Below are 16,822 nucleotides of genomic sequence, written 5' to 3' on the forward strand. Positions count from 1 at the left end.
ATCCTGGCACAGCTTCTGACTGTTCTTCTAGGTCATGGGTGTTCAATCTTCCAGACTGCCTAGGCTACACTGAGTGAAAAGAAATTGTTCTAGGCCACATATTAAATATGTAATGTAGTTAATTAATATAAACAATAAAGATTATATATAGAGTTATTAAAACATTAATAAAGAGGGCAACACAAACTTAAAACAAGTGGGTTGAACAGATATGTTCTAGATAAAGAAGAAACGTAAATTCACAAAACTCTGAAGAATGTCAAGATTCTTTCTTATGTTCCACTCTGTGAATAAGACACATATAGGGAGGGAGGAAGGGAGGAAGGAAGACGAAGAAAGAAAAGACAGAAGAAAAAAATAATACATACATTGGTCACTGGATCAAGTGGACAAGCCTTCGCATGGCCTGAGCATATGCACATGCCACCAACTGAGATATCTTTTATAGAATAGTAATACTGTAAGACAAAACAGAAATTCAATTGGTAAGTGAATTGTAAAATGCAGGCGTCAAAGTACAGAATTCATTTCTGGTGACAAAAAACTGCCAGGTCCTATTTTACTTCTCTTTTTGATCTATTACAAACATAGTATAAAGTATAATCCAGGCTGCATGTTGATCAACAGATTCAGCTTAGAGAAAGGGTATAAATTGGCACAATTCCATTTGTTTGAAGCCACAACAGCCATGTCAATTTATACACTACACACACTAGATATGAACATAGGTAATATGCACAGTGGATAAGGAAAATTCAAATGCTGTAGAATTTAATCCCTTCAGAAAACATCAAAAGACAAAGGCACAATAATGAGGAGAAAGGAAAGGTTAGGAAAAAAACTCAGGTTAGAAACACCCTTGTTCACCTTATTTGGGTATTACTTGGACATTCTCTGAGCTGTGGAAAGAACTGCTTTTTACTTCAGAATGGCCATAGAAGAACCTTCTTTGATAAGATTTAAGTAAGATTTAAGAACCTGTTGTTCTTACATATGACCATCTCTCTCTGGTGGAGATTAACACCCTAACGAGAAAGGAGATTGAAAAAGCATTTAACATAGAATCCAAGAATTGTTTGAGTTGGAAGGGACCCTTAAAGGTCATCTAGACCAAATCCTCTGCAATGAACAGGGAAGCCTACAGCTAGATCACGTTGCTCAGAGCCCTGTCCAGTCTGACCCCGAATGCCTCCAGGGATGGAGCAACCACCACATATCTGAGCAATCTGTTCCAGTGCCTCAACACTCTTATAATCACATATTATACACATTTGAAAAGCAAACGTTAGATGACATCTTGTCCACTTTTGTCTGTTATGGTGAGGGTCTTTTAACATTTTATAATTTGCTAATCAATACAAACACATGCAATTTAAAATTTTGCAGTTTCTCTGCTCAGCCTATTTTTCAGATAACTAGTAACTATATCAAACAAAGCAGAAACTCATATAACTCATTATTAACATTCTGCAACACAGAAAAATTATCAATTATGACTATCCTTTGTTTCCTATTGGTTGGAATGCCTTGATCTAGAGAAAAAGCCAGAAAAGTATTGCAAGTTTCAATTAGTCCTTGTTCCTTTGAAACATATCTCTACAACAATCTCATGAAAACCTGTCATACAGAAGCTATTGTTCTTTTTTGGTTTGAGAAATTGGTAGATCGTTCTGCAATAGGTTTTAATGAGTATATAGTGATTTTTAGAGTGTGAATTCAGATCTTAAATTCAATTTCGTGATTCTACTCACTTGGAATCACTAAATGTATATACTTAAATAAACACAATTTTCATGATTAGTGAGATCTGCAATAACTACACTCAACTGAAATCTATTCTGGGTTTGTGGTACTTAACAGAATGCCACATTCCAAACTTTTAGAAGTATCCTGCTTCCTAGGAATTTGGAGGAAAAAATGAATACTACAAAAGTGGCGTGGAAGAAGAAAATTTTTCTCTTTACACTCATCCATCAGCAATAAATGACAGTAATTAAAGCCAAAAATGCCAGTTATTATAGTGGTACCCTAAGCAACTCTCCAGAATTAAAATAAGAAGATCAACAAAAAGAAGTGAGCAGAAATGAAAAATGCAGACGGCATACATTCCCTAAAATAGTTTTAAAGAATGTTTTGTGGGGGGAAAAAAGAAAAACAGAGGAAAAAGAGCAACTTGCTTTTTTTATAGGAATTATAGAAATGTTATTTTAGAATAACATGCAGTATTTGAGCAGCAAGAAGACAGACATCTGTCATACGAAGAAAGTATGGAATGTGGAAAGACAGAGGTCAGGGGTGTATACACACAAATAACAGTGGAGAAGACAGATATGGTGTGAGCTTGAATACTGCATCCATTAATTTAAGCAAAAACAGGATCTAAAATTTCCCTGCTAGAAACAATCATATAACAATGCCAAAAATATGTTACATCCAGGTAGTACTGCTACTAATACTACCAGGACTAGAAATGGTACTCAGAGAAAATGTTCAAGGAATGCTAAAGGATTGAGCAGCTGAAGAGGCAGAAGGACATTACCTAACAGCTGCCATTTGCTAATTATACCTGCATCAGAATATTTACATTCAAGAGAGCTCTATCTTTACATATGTTAATAACACCATTAAGCAGAAAACATTAAATTCTGATTTCTGATATACAAAACACTGAGAAGATGAGGAAATCCCTATTACTACCAGTATTTTGACATAATCTTCCAAAATTTCTTACACTAAACAAAAGGAAGTACATAATTTCTAAGATAACTTCTACACATGTATTTCTACTGTCTTGCCAGAACTTACCCTTCTTGTAACGATAGGATCAATTTCAGTGGGATCTTTGTGTGCGAACATCATTAAATCAGCATTTAGTGTCCGTATCCTCTGAAATCTCAGGCGAATAAAGCGAGCAGAGGTGAATTCCAGTAATGCACGTGAAGGATCATCAGCACTAGGCCGTCCATTAATTAGAGAAGTGTGAATCTGGAGACAGAATTATAAAAGCAACTAGCCATTAGATGACAGCAATGCTGCCATGATTATGCCGCTAAATGCCGTTAAAGGTACTGTGTGAATGCCTTATAAATGTAAAATATCTTCATCTATAAAACTCAGATGTCTCCACAAAAATATTCCACACACTCATTAATCCCTTTTTGAGCAAAAGAAAGTCATAAACTATAGAATAATTATAGCACAAACTGAATAAATCTGCAATGCCCTACAATAACATTCATGTTCCTGGCATTTCATTTCTTCTCTTCTAACATTAAATAAATATTTTCAAGTTGTTGAAGAACTGAAGGGATTGAAAATCTGAGTTAAAGGAATGGATACTTGGAACGGGACTTGGAATTCACCAGGGATTAGTTTGCACCTTTTACAGCAGTAGTTATCAAAAGACTTGAACTATGTTTTTTCTAAAGCCACGATATCTTCTGAAATCCTGAAAACTACAACAGCTGGGTGAGATAAAATAAGAATTGATAAGCACCTCCCACTGTCTCTTCACACAGCATAACATTGCCTTTGAATCTTGTTCTCAATGAGCTGAATTCATTTTCTGGGTTGCAACAGTTTTCACCCAGTCCCTAAGAAAAGCTTTTAAAATTTAATAAAATGCTGTTCAATATTTGTTTTTCCAAGGATCCATTCTCCATTTACAGTTTGGTTTCCAGAAAGATTTTCCCTCTTTCTCTTCCTCATATCCTAAGTGCTAGAAATCTGGGTAAGTGTGTCTTGTAACTCTTTCAGAAAGCCTCCAAAGACTCCAATTGCAGCAACCAGTGTAAGGTAAAAAAAAAAAAAAATAGGCAATTTTCTCCCCCTCCTGCCAAGATGAATCCTTTTCAGCTGATCACTGTGCAACATAGAGAGTTGTTAATCAACAGAACAAAACAGATGGTCTGCTACAGAAGTGTTCTTAGAAAAGTCCTACAAGAAGAAAAATGTCAGGTATAACAAATATTGGTAATGAACGTCTAGTAGAAGGGAGGAAAATAAGTTTCCTGTATTCTGAAGTGTTAAATTTTAATTGGGGTACTTTTATTACAGGCTGGTACACTGAAGGATGTTTTGGCGATGAGCAAAACAAGCAGAACATTAGAATGAATAAGATAATTTATTCTTCATGATGTATGTTGTGCATCTCACCTCAGCACTCCAACAGAAAGGTCAGGCCACCCAGCCATTTCCTGTCATTGAAAATGCTTGTATTGCCACTGTTTCAGGAAAACAGCCACATTTAGAATGCCAGGGCAAGAAACACCAAAACTTTACTCCCTGCAGAGCAGTAGTTGCTACTCTCCTGGAGTTTTTGCAGGCATTGAATAGAAGGCTTATTGAGTAACAGCTGTTTTGCACTGTTTATGTGATAACTATTACCTTTTTATTTTCATTACCAATGGGGTAACCCTAAACCTCATCACATTCAGAATCCTGTTCCATTGTATCCACAAAAGCACACTGAGCCATTCTGCGGGGAGCAACTTTTCATCATTTCTTGCCCAAATACAGATCCAGGTTATCTCCAGGAAGAAGTGATATTGCTACCTCCTCCTGAGATCATAACAACACTCTCACTTTGAACTTTGACTCAGTTTTGCTCCTGACTACAAGTAATTAAATTAGACAGCTGGCTGAAAAGAAACAGAATAAAATGCCGTGAAAAAGACAGAGTACAGACAAAGAGTATACTAAAACCCCTGCAGGAAATAAAGAGGAGCTCCTAAATAAGAGATGTCTGTCTATAAGCTGGACAAAAGCACATGGCCAGCAAGCCAATTGCTGAGGTCCTCAGTGAAAATAGAGAGGTGAACATGTGTGGAGAGTAAACTTCAAAAGAAACAGGGAGATGGTGACAATAGGTCCAGTGAAAATCAATAGAACTTTCCAAAATAAGCAAGATTTTAGGAATAACAGATGCCTAAGACTTCTTTACACATTAACCAGTTGGCAAGAAAATCCTTTTTTTGTTTCCTTTTTATTTTTATTTTTTATATTATCACCTCCTTCCTCAAACAGGATCTGAGATTCCTTTCTTACAGGCATCACACATCAGGGTTGTAGTCTTAAACAGAGAAATACTGAAAACTGAATGTTGATATTCCAGTCAAAGAGAAAGAATACACACAAAGTAGCACTGAAAACAATCTGTCATTAACCTTTTTAGAACAACAGCATCAGTGTTATAAGCAGCAGTGTGACTACCTTGTCAAAATTGAGAAAAAAATAAGATTTTTGGTGTGTTTGGGGAGAAAGATACAGGTAAAAACCCATGTATTGTAATAAGAAAGTGCCCATAGAGAGTTAAGTGTATGAATCACAGGTGCAGCTTGACCCCAAATGACACAGCTGACAAATAGCAGTCATATCTTCTAATTTTTTTTATATCTTTTTTTAAAGAGAGAACAGATTTAGTCCTAAGACACTTGTTAGGGGAAAAAAATATATCTTGGAGCAACAGTTTTACAGAACTAAGATGTAAATAAATAAAAAATCCCCAAAAGCATTTTTTTCAAAAGAGACTCTCTTTTTAAAAGGTGCTACAGATCTACTTGCCAGCAATACATCTATTTGGCAGAGCCAACCTAACAAATATGATAACATTCATTTATATCGTCTTTCATATTTGTGATGAAATGTTCACCATTTCATTTTAAAACAACAAATAATCTGCCATAATTACTGAAATGTAGCAATGTCCTGCATTAAATGTGGCACATGCTCAAGCGTGTACATAAAAAAAACCCCACTGAGATCAGGAAACTTAAACTGGGTAGTTTTACAAAACTAAATCCAAAGGGAAATCTTTACAAAGGCAAAATTATTTACTCTATTTCTCCTCCTCTCAACATCTGTGATGAAATCATTAATTTCCCCCTAGAAACATTTGCAATGAACTTTAAGAGTGTCTGGTTAAATTGTTCCTACTCCTTGAAAAGAGAATAAGGAAGAAACTAAGTGTACCTTGGGAACATCTGTCATTAATCAGTTCAATCATAAATAACATTTTTAAAGAAGTTTGAGTAGAAATTGGATTTAAAATATATTCAACACGACTCTTTCACAATAACACATAGCTGTTTTTCAAGAGCTTACTTTCTCTTCTTACCTGCCAGCACAATCCCGCTTTTATTAGTAAAATAAAGTTTGCAAAACAGCAAGTTTTTAGTCAAAACAATAACATGGCCCCTATCTGCCAAATGTTTTTGAATCACATTTGATAACTGTTGCAGTGAACATAGCCTTCAGTAGTTGTCTACCTTTATATCGTTCATGTTCATTATAATATTTCATTTATAGCTCTGAGTTCCTGCATAGATTAGTAGATTAGATTTTCACACAGGCAGCTAAGGCACAAATGTCCTGCTCTACATCTATGTGTATTGCAGTATGAATCATGCAGGAATTCTACAGGCAGATTTTACCAGGAAAGTATTAATAACTTAATCCATCTACTGAGCTGCTATTATTTTGATAATTCAAGTCCCCATGAGAAAACAATCTCAAATTTTCCTCAGTTTCTATGCACAGCTTTTATTTATCAGTTCCAAGATTGAGGCAATCACCACTTCGGACTCTAAATGAAAGCAAATATGGTTTTCAACCCCAGATAAATTCTTCTTGAATCAGAAAATTTTCCAGGATTAAATACCAGTAAATGGAATTTTGGGGGAAAAATCACATCCCTTTCAAAACACCTGGAAGTTACCATAACAAAAGCCAAATTCTCATTTTGCAAAATCATTCTGAACAATATCTGACTTGTCAACTAATATAACAGTCAGAACTAAAGCAGGTTGCCAAGGACCACATTCCCATAACCTCTCGTTACCAGCTCTTATCTACTCTCACCATAAAGAAGTGCTTCCTGAAGTTGAGATGATATCTCTTATGTTTCAGCTTATGCCTCTCGTCTTAGCATTGGGAACCACTGAAAAGAGCATGGCTCTGTTCTCCTTGCACCCTTCCTGGTGTATTTATACATATTAATCAGATTCCACCTGAACTTTCTCTTCTCTAGGCTATACAGTCCCACCTCTTCTTAGCCCTTCTATGTAGGGAAGATGCTCTAGCCCTTTCATCATCTTCACTGGACTCTCTCCATCATGTCCACATCTCTTCTATTGGGGAGATAAGAACTGAGACCAGTGATCCAGATGCAGTCTCACTAATGTTGAATAGAGGGGAAGGATCACTTCCTCTGATCTTTTGGCAATACTTTGCCTAATGCAGTTCAGGGTACGCTCTGTCCTATCATCTAAAACATTAATGAAGATGTTAATTGGACTCAAATTACGTATATTTTAATGCAAATAAATGTATTAAACTTATTTTAGTTACTAACTTATCTATCTCCTGGATTTGGTTTGGAATAAAATTTTCTAACAGCTATTGAAAAATACATAACCCAGTTAGATGGAAAACCAGAAAAGCCATTTTCTTACACCAAATATCCATTTAATTCAATGTCTCCAAGTAGAAAACTGTTTGAAAGGAATATAAAAAATAGGGCACTTAGAGAACAATCTCTCTGCTACATCTTCACTTTCTTTGAATGGTCTAAATGCTTTGTGAACTACATACTGAATCTGAGCCGCAGAGATCAATGTCTACCAATTGCACCTTTCTCTAGTATTAGTCTACTCCCTTCTTCCACCACTATATTTGTTAGATTTTTCTTCTTTACAGACACTTGCTATGATGGAAAGAAATCTATTTTTTCTTAAAAACAAACAAAAAAAAACCCTGTATTTTTCTGTTGCTTTTTTGTTGTGTTTGCATAATTTATATATAAAGATACATGTTTTTTTTCTTTTAAACCTGGATCAGATCATAAATTGTTTCAGTGGCAGTGTTTGAGTTCTATATTTGATGAAGCTGTGATTCTCCATTTCTTTTAATTTTTGAGCATCAGTACAATAAGTTTTTCAGAAACCTGTTGAGAATTACTATGAGTTCTCTAAACGGAAGACATTTTAATCCAATATTCAAGTCAGCATTTAAATACTTTTTTTTTTTACATTACTTTTCATCATCACTAAGTTTCACATTTTTTCCTTTTTGTATCATACAGAAAAAATATTAAATTTGTTACAATCTGCACTACACTTTTTTTTTTTATTTATTTGTTCTACTTTCCAGTAGGCCGAACAACACAGATGCTACCAAAGATATTCAAATACATCTCAGTGAATTAGAATCTCTGTACTGCAACAGAAGTGAGTGAACCTGTGTCATGTAGTAACCAAAACTACTATAGCATGCTATTGATAGGACAAAGGCAAGCATACCTAATTATTCCTCATACATAGTTTCCACACACATGGTAAGCCTCGAGGGATTTCCATGAACTCAGTCCAGTTTAAATTCAGATAATCTTTTGAAGCTATACCCATTATGTAATAATGATTTTCTCACCTGATCTACGCATTGTAGGGGAAATAATCAATTGTCTCCTTTTGCTTGTATTAAACCTGGCTCCTAATAAATTCTCATTCTTCAATTAGAACAAACAAGTATTTATGCGCCTACCACTTCTATCCTTTATTAGATTATTTTTTGAATTCTTAATTGGGTTGGCACAGCTTTCAGTCTTCCAGTTTTATAGTTTTCTTAGATTCCTTAAGAAGGTTTAAAAAAAACCCTGGCACTTAATCTGACACCCTCCACTCTTCTGCTACTGAGACTGTTTTTAAATGAGGAATTAAATAGTTACTGCTGTAATTCAATTATTTTAGACTTGAGTTACTCTTCACCATTAAATTTATCAATTATTTCTATTCCTCTTCAGTTAACAACCTAGTTTGTGAACTCTCCAATTCCTATGCAGTAAATAATGTTTCCTGTGCAGAAACTCCCCTGACACTCTCTACAGTGAAAACTGATTCAAATCATTAATTTAGCTTTTCTGCAATGACCTTATCTTCCTGGAGTGCTCTTTGATCATCTCTCAGCCCACCAATTCTCTGACAGACTTCTTGAATCTGATATGCTTGAAAAAAGATTATTTCAACTTCATACTCAGTAAGACAAAAGTCTTTTTTGAATCTTTATTGTGGTTTAACATCTCATTTGCTGGAGCTTATTTTTCTCTTCATTTTCCCTTTTTTTTTTTTTTTTGGCAGAAAAGATGTGACTTCAATTCAGAAAATAAAAAAAATAAGCTAGTTTGCTTTTAATATCTTTTATGTTTCATTAGTTTATGGCTGAAGTATTCTTCAGTACTGTTGGAACCACTTTTAAATGTAACATGCATGTGTTCCGAGTGCTCATGATAGTAACATGATAGTATCTTTAAACAAACGCTAGGGAGTCTGGAAATTTTTGAGCTCTTCTATTTTTAAATTGTACCTCAGCAGATTAAAAAAAAAATTTGATTATTTTTACATGAAAGTTGTGAAACAGTAATACTCCTAACTAGGATCTGTGTGTTGTACTGCACTAAAATCATTTATTTACTAGCTGTACTCATTGACCACTCTGTGTATTTGCTAATTGGTCTACTTCTTCATCCTGATAAGTTTCCAATGGATGGCACCCCTTTCCTCCAGCATGTCAGCAGCACCATTCAGATCGATGTCATCTACAAACTTGCTAGGTTGCACTAAATTTCACTGTCCAAGTTACCATCAAGTTAACACTGACTTCTTCAATAGACTGTAGGTTGTCATTTATCTCCTCTACTGATGCTCCTGAGTGAGGTAAGGTTTAGCTTACTCAGATGCCTCAATTAAGAGAGCTCCCAGCCCTTGGTCTGATACCAGCAGCCTGGTAGTTGCCCATCTGGAGGTAGAGGAGTGGTCCTCCCAGAGTCAAAAGTCACCAGCCGATAGGCAAAGACTGTGCCTGCCTATTCTGTGGTACATTTGCCAGTTCAGGCTTCAGAGAGAAAAGTTGGTTAAAATCTTTCCAATCACCACTGGATGTGCAGTCTGCTGACATCTTCCTGTGGTTCTTTTGTTGGTGTCAAAAATCCCCAACCAGAACAAACTTTCTACAGACAGGCACACTATCTCTTCGTACAAAGAGCCACAGAGGTGAAGAGATGCATCCTTCCACAGGATCTCAGAGTCAAGGCCTCCGCTGTAGTGGGGTAGTTGCCCCAGACAGTGCTTAGGATTGTGAACAGAAGTGTGTCACCAACATTGCTGAACACATACATTGTTTCTACTTCACCTTCTATGCACCTTCCTGCGTAAATGGATGTGCACACACTCTTTATTAACACGCTTCAACAGATTAAAGAATTTTAAGCATGCACTATGTTTTCTTTCAAATATAAAACATCCACATATGAATCCAAGTGCTGTATTTTTATTTTTTTTTACTTGGAGCTTTGGTATTTGAACTTAGTTACTTTGCCAAGCAATTTGAATGCAGTCAGTATCAAGCTGTTTGTAGGATTTAAAGAAAACCTAGATACTTAGCTGTGTGCCATGGTGTTATGTTCCTTTCAAGAAAACTACATCAATAGTCAGTATGTTTTCCATTGATACACATCAATATACTGTATGTTCAATAAACCAAGATATACTTCTCTCATAATATTCACAAGCAACTTACTGCAATTTGTCATGGGGAAGTAGAAGGAACACCAGCTCTCCACAACCATTTTTGCCTATTAGTGGTCAAGAACTCACTTCAAGTACTCAGTAGATTATTTTAGCTATCATATCAATAGTGGCTGTGTAAGTCAGTAGTCTGAACCTAAAATATTTTCAAGAAAGGTCAGTTTCTCACTTAAATACATCAGAAGGCAACATAAAGGAGAAAAAAATCTTCTGTCCTACATAAAAAGACCTGCTACTTGTTAATCAGCAGTTAAGAAGACATAAATCAGTCATAAAATTAATGAGAATGGTACTCCATGATTTACATTCTCATGTTACGCAAGCACATTAATATGAAGATGAACAATACTGAATATCAGTTTTCTACAGGTGATTCAGTAGTTCTTATAATTTCCCTACCTAATACTGGCTTTAATTATCTGTTGCAGTAGATTTAAAATTGCTGTTGATTAATTAATCTCTTGGTGTCTTATATTTAATCTCTACAGACAAAAATCCTGTTTTCTTAGTGCAAGCACGAGCCTAGTTGGTTTCAAAACTAGAATAGCAGATGAAAGTATATGCCAGAAATCATCATCCCATTTTTCACTACAAGTCTATAGTTTAAAACTGTGCATGAAGAATAGCGTATTTGGTAAGGTTTTCTGTAGTTCTAATAAATATCTCACTGTCTTAATTTATTAATAGTTTAGTAAGTGAAAGCACAACTCCATTCTGTGCCTCACTAATGAGTAAAAGAGCTGCTTGAAATGCAGTGCTTAAACTTGCATTAAAATGTCAGGGGCTATGCATATCAAACTCTATCTCTTCTAACTAATTCCCCCAAAGAATACAGACAAATGTCAGTTTAACGAACTGTTTAGCAAATACTATTGTGTCATTGACAACTATACTCTACATCTTAGCCTTCCATTCTGATTAACACATTTTTTTTTTCATTTTACTGTTTTCAATTTCACCTGAAACAGATATTGTTTATTCCAGCCACTGCTTTTGTACCGTTCCAATAATTCTCAGGCCTGTCATTTTTGGACAAGAAATAATTTTTCAAAGACATCATCTTGCATGCTTTTAAACAGACTGATCATTGTCAGAACAATGGTTATTTATAAATGATAGAACAATAAGGGATTTGATTATTCTGAGAGTATATTGTCATTTCAAGATTTTCTTTTTGTTATTGCTTTAACTAAGTGAAGCACTATGCCATGCTGCAGTTTCAGCAACTGTTCAGAATAGCACAGCTCATAAATGATTCAGACAACATAGTGCAAGGCCTGGAATAATGCACTTTTACTCAGCAATGATTGTTTATATTCTGCTGCCTTTTCAAAGTGAAAACAGAAATGAAATATCATCTCCTCATATAAAGACATATTTTGTGCTTAGTAATAAGATGGCTGCAGGAACATTCTTAAAGATGAAAAACACTGAACCAGTATTTTTAAGTTATCTTTGAACTAGAATTAGTACTATGTAATAGGCTCTTAAACACACGGCCACAGGTGGCTTGTGATTTCAAATCAACAAATGAAAGCTGTTTTAAAACATCAATCGACTGATCTCTCATATCTGAAAGCATGTACAACCAGTGTCATTCCATTTTGCATTTCCTTAAAGTCACAGAACTGCAGCCTAATCTCGTTACTATTATGCAGGCAGACTAGGATAAGAAATGAAGCATTATCACTCAGTAGCTGATGCCAATATCATCTCCAAGTACAGTTCAATTCTGAAAACTATATTAGGCTATGTTTTGGTGCAGAAGTAAACACACATTGGTATTGTTGAGTTAGCTACCATTATTAAACGGTAAAACGTAACGGTTTATCAAATATATCCTTCATATGTACTCAAAAATCATAACAAAAATCTAAATTATGGTGTTTTCTTCTTAATTTTTATTTTAAAGGCTAAAGTGAAGTGGTATGTTCTAGTAAGAGGACATCTTCCCATTATTATGTAGGTCACTCCAAAAGTAATGCCTCCTCTGTGTTTTCAAGCAAACTACAACAGATACAAAAAGCGATAGAGCAAATTCTCAGCTTCAAAACTCTAATTTGCAACATAGTCATGTCAACTGGTTATGCATTTTTGCCAGCAATGACCAAGAGCCTGCACGACAGTCTCATAAAATCCTGTACCCTCAGCAGAGGTGACTCACTGTCACTACTGTTGAAATGCACCACTCACTGCCTTACTGTGCTCACATCCATTGTTTGGTCTCCATAAATATTCAGCAAGCATCAATGAGTATCACGCAACAACATGTAATGGAATATTGGTGGGAAGGTTCAGCCCCACTGCCATACCAACATACGTCACTGAAGTTGTGGGCCGACATAATAATACAGGAGGCATTACTTTCACAGCAGCCGTCATAATTTCTCTTATCTGATTATCCTGAAAACTCATGGCACTTTTCACTAGACTTGTTCCTGAATGAGGTGTACTGCGAAGTGCATTGTGGAATTACAGCCAAATTCTGGCCTGCACAGAATGGGGACATCAGAAAGAAAACCCACAGGAATCTGTGCAGCTGTAAGCAGTTGCAGCAGGCTGCCAAACACAACAGCTGATGTAAAAGGGTGAGAATGTGAGGATTTAATCTGTTCCTGAATGAAGGGCAAGGGTTTCAGGATATAAAAATAATTCTGTTAAAAACAGTAAACAAGTACATCTGCTCCTGAACATTATCATTAAATAAACTGATTTGCTTTACATTATTTCAGCATTCTTATTTTGAATGACAAATCTGAAGATTTTTGAACTGGGGAAATTTAAATAAAACTTTATTATTATTCTTTATTATTATTTTTTGCTTTAGTCTCACATGTGGTAAAGTCCATTACAACTAGTAAAGGCTGTGTCATATCATTTGGAATACCTTATAAAACTTAGAATACTTTTGAAAACCAGATGGGATACCTTTGAATGGTAATTATATGGTGCCCTTAAAAACATTTATAATGTTTTAAAAAGAAAGATAAAATAGGATTTTGAGGTAAAAAAGAAAAGAAACTTTGGTTCCTCTCTTACTCCTAACCAGATTTTCTCAAACTTGAAAATATTTTACAGGAACTAAGAAAAAAGCCAGGAAGAAAAGAAAGGTAGTAGAGAATGAATAAAAAAGGACAGGAATGATATAACAAAGATTCTGTAAAGTAGAGAAGATAAAAGAAAACAGGTGTGCTTTTGTTTTGTTGTTCATTGTTCTTATGAATAATTGTTGCAAAGATACAGAACTACTAGCACTTACTTTTGCTACAGAAACTAAACCTGGCAGGGTTTTGTCAAACTCCCAGCTAGTTGGGTTTTTCAGATCTCATAAAAATAATGACTTGTATATTAAACCAGCTTGCTTTTTTTCCTTTGTCACACCGTGTTTTCACCTTCCCTTTTTCCCCAGTCACCTGTTGCCAACCAATACCAGACCTTAAACACTAAAACAGCCAGAGCATGTTTCACCAAACATACAATTAGCTCAATTTCCTTTCTCTTATGGCAGCCAGCATGGATGTTTTGGGAAATAATGCCAGTTAAAGAATTTTTGCTCCTATATACATTTCTCATATTTTGACAACCTGCAGCTTCAACGCATCTTAAACAGGAGCATGTAATTGAATTTTTAAGATCAGCTAATGGACTTAATTCCCATGAAACTGTTCAACAGGTTTGGATCTCATTTTAACTTTGGGCACTACTGATTACATATTTTAGTTTACTCTCTGCAAAAAGTAGTACATTTATTGTTTTGAAAAAGTCCCTGACCATTTCATGTCTAATGCTTCATTCCTGATTTAATGATTTCTCACATAAAAACATGTTCCATGGCTCTCACCCTTTTTTCTCCCTTGTTTTACCAGATTTTTTTTTTTTTTTTTTTTTTTTTTTTTTTTGAGTGGGGAGAGGTAAATCCCTCACAGAATTCATAAAATGAGCACACAGATTAGGACACATAAAATGTTACAAGATTTTTGCCTTTGTAAATGGTGATTTTTTTTCTTAAAAAAAAAAGTTTTATTTAAGTTTTGAAGACAACTGTATGTTGAAAGGATTTTTGGAGAATGTTTCAAAGATCTCCTTTCTAAGTGAGAGTAACTATTTGATAACCCCTTCCATGCATACATGCAAGCAGAGTTATTTCTTACATAACACATAGCATTTATCAACGTTGCATTTTACATTAATCACGTCAAACAGATCTTGCAACAGTTCGCACAGTAAAACTAAACATGCAATTATTCCTATTATTCTTATATATATATATATATCTTAAAACCTTGTTCACCTTATTAAATCACTTTCACATTAGTTGTGAAATTATTGACTGTGCTGTTACCTTCCTCCAGAGGAACACTTACTCCTTCATTTTCCATCTCTTACTGTAAGAGATTATTCTGTCCTAATTCAGGACACTGTGATTTCTTTAGACTTTTGATAAATTATCTTATCAGAACCACTAGGTTGGTCACTGATCTTGAAAGACTGTATTGATGAGATCATTCTTATCTGTAAACCTCTTAGATTCATTCCAACCACTTCAATAGATCTGTGAGTTTTCTGTTTTTCTCTTAGTTGCTCTCCATGCTAGCATTTATCCACATGCCTCCTAATTTTTATATTTTATTCTTCTACTAGTTTATTTAGCACAAAAAGAAAATTTGGAGTCATTGTGAAACATTTCAGTAGAACTGGTTCACTTAACCATTTCTCTGCTATGGCTAACCACATGAATAATTCATTAATTCATATAGCACCTTTTGTACTTTCAAACAAAAATTTCTATGTTTTCTATACTTCCCTTGGAAGGTCTTCCAACATCTTCTAAAACAAAGAGATGCTCTACTGTAACAAGTTCCTCTGTATAGGGAGCTCAAGTTACATGCTGTGTACCTAATGACCTTGGCCCTCAAAGGACAGCATTATATCTCAATATCCTCTCCACTTTATTATTTTAACGTGCTTTCACAAGCTTCTCATATCCTTCTTGGTATGTAATTATAACATTTTGGTTTTCCTAAATTTTGTTTGCATTGCAGTGATTTTATATTAATTTGCACAAATCCTAAATTTCTTCTAGACTGAGATTCTGTATATGCTGTTTTATTTTCTTACTAATGTCTTATATATTCTGATACTTTATTTTTATATATAAATATTAGATAATCTAGGATATTTTTTATAAGTAGCATGCATAAACTCTTAGTTGTTTAGGTAGAAAAATACACTATATATTCATCTTGATAGATCTGCCTGTATCTGCAGATTTTCTTGCGACAAAATCAAATACTGAGAATATGATGCCATTTCACAGAACAGCCTTTAAACAACAGCATTTTATACTATTCTAATTTACACTCTCCTCACAGAATTTTGCATTCCTTCCTTTATTGTAAGTTTGTCAGCTAGACAGCTTCCTGTAGTAACATTTAAGAGCACTCCAAATCAGCTTCTGCTCCAACAGGATAGTTTGCCGGCCTACGACTATCTGTAGTTTACTTCTTTCCACCACAATGTTTATGCTTGCCTTCATCTTCGCTTTTACAGCTTCTTTAGTTCCATCACCTTGGTTATGAGGCAGTGTAGTCCTAAGTTTCTATTTTTATTAAAACTTGAAATATCAGTTCTGTCAGACAGAGTTGGTTGCTGATACAATTTTTTTTTACTCACACAAATTGGCTCAGTGCTTTTCCCATCCCTTTCATCTAGCTTCTGGATTGCTTTCAAAGAATTAGTACATTTGTATTACAGCATCTCATTTACTACCCTTCTATTGATTTGTTGCAATACTTATTTAAAATGAAAACTCTGGATGAAATATGTTATTTTGGATTTGCCTTTACACACACTCCTTAGCACTCACAATAAAGCATGGGTGGCCAACCTTTTGGTTTGCCTGGGCAATGCTAAGTGAAGAGAAATCATCTCGGGCCACATAGGTTGCTTCAAAAGTAATGCCTCCTATTTATTTCTATGGTAATGACAACAGCTACAAAGAGCATGATAACACTGTATGATTAAACTCTCAGCTACAAAACACCAAATTTCCACATAGTCACCACCAGTGGCTGTAATTCTCAGTGAGCTCTCAAAGTATTCCTCAGGGCTGTATGATAAAATTTCACTATTCCTATACTTCATCTTTCAAAATAGTTTTTCACAAATGTACATACTGCCAAAAAGAGATGCCACAAGTAAGGCAGAGTTGCGAAGTGATGGTTATTTCTCTCTGGTAAGAGAAG

At 35.0% G+C, this 16,822-nt stretch overlaps 1 protein-coding gene across 2 annotated transcripts in view; it reads right to left on the minus strand.

Annotated features, from left to right (window-relative positions):
- The window catches only part of LAMA2 (laminin subunit alpha 2), a 335,772-nt gene that overhangs the window by 212,300 nt on the left and 106,650 nt on the right, over positions 1-16,822 (minus strand). For both annotated transcript variants that reach the window (XM_090135808.1, XM_090135806.1), the window contains exons 5-6: positions 2,806-2,985; positions 369-458 (exon numbers count right to left, since the gene is read on the minus strand). In XM_090135808.1, coding sequence (XP_089991934.1) covers positions 369-458; positions 2,806-2,985 — 270 coding nt within the window. The remainder of the gene's footprint in view (positions 1-368; positions 459-2,805; positions 2,986-16,822) is intronic.

The sequence above is a fragment of the Phasianus colchicus genome, chromosome 2 (assembly GCF_987193195.1).
Source record: "Phasianus colchicus chromosome 2, bPhaCol1.hap1.1, whole genome shotgun sequence".
NCBI lineage: Eukaryota > Metazoa > Chordata > Aves > Galliformes > Phasianidae > Phasianus > Phasianus colchicus.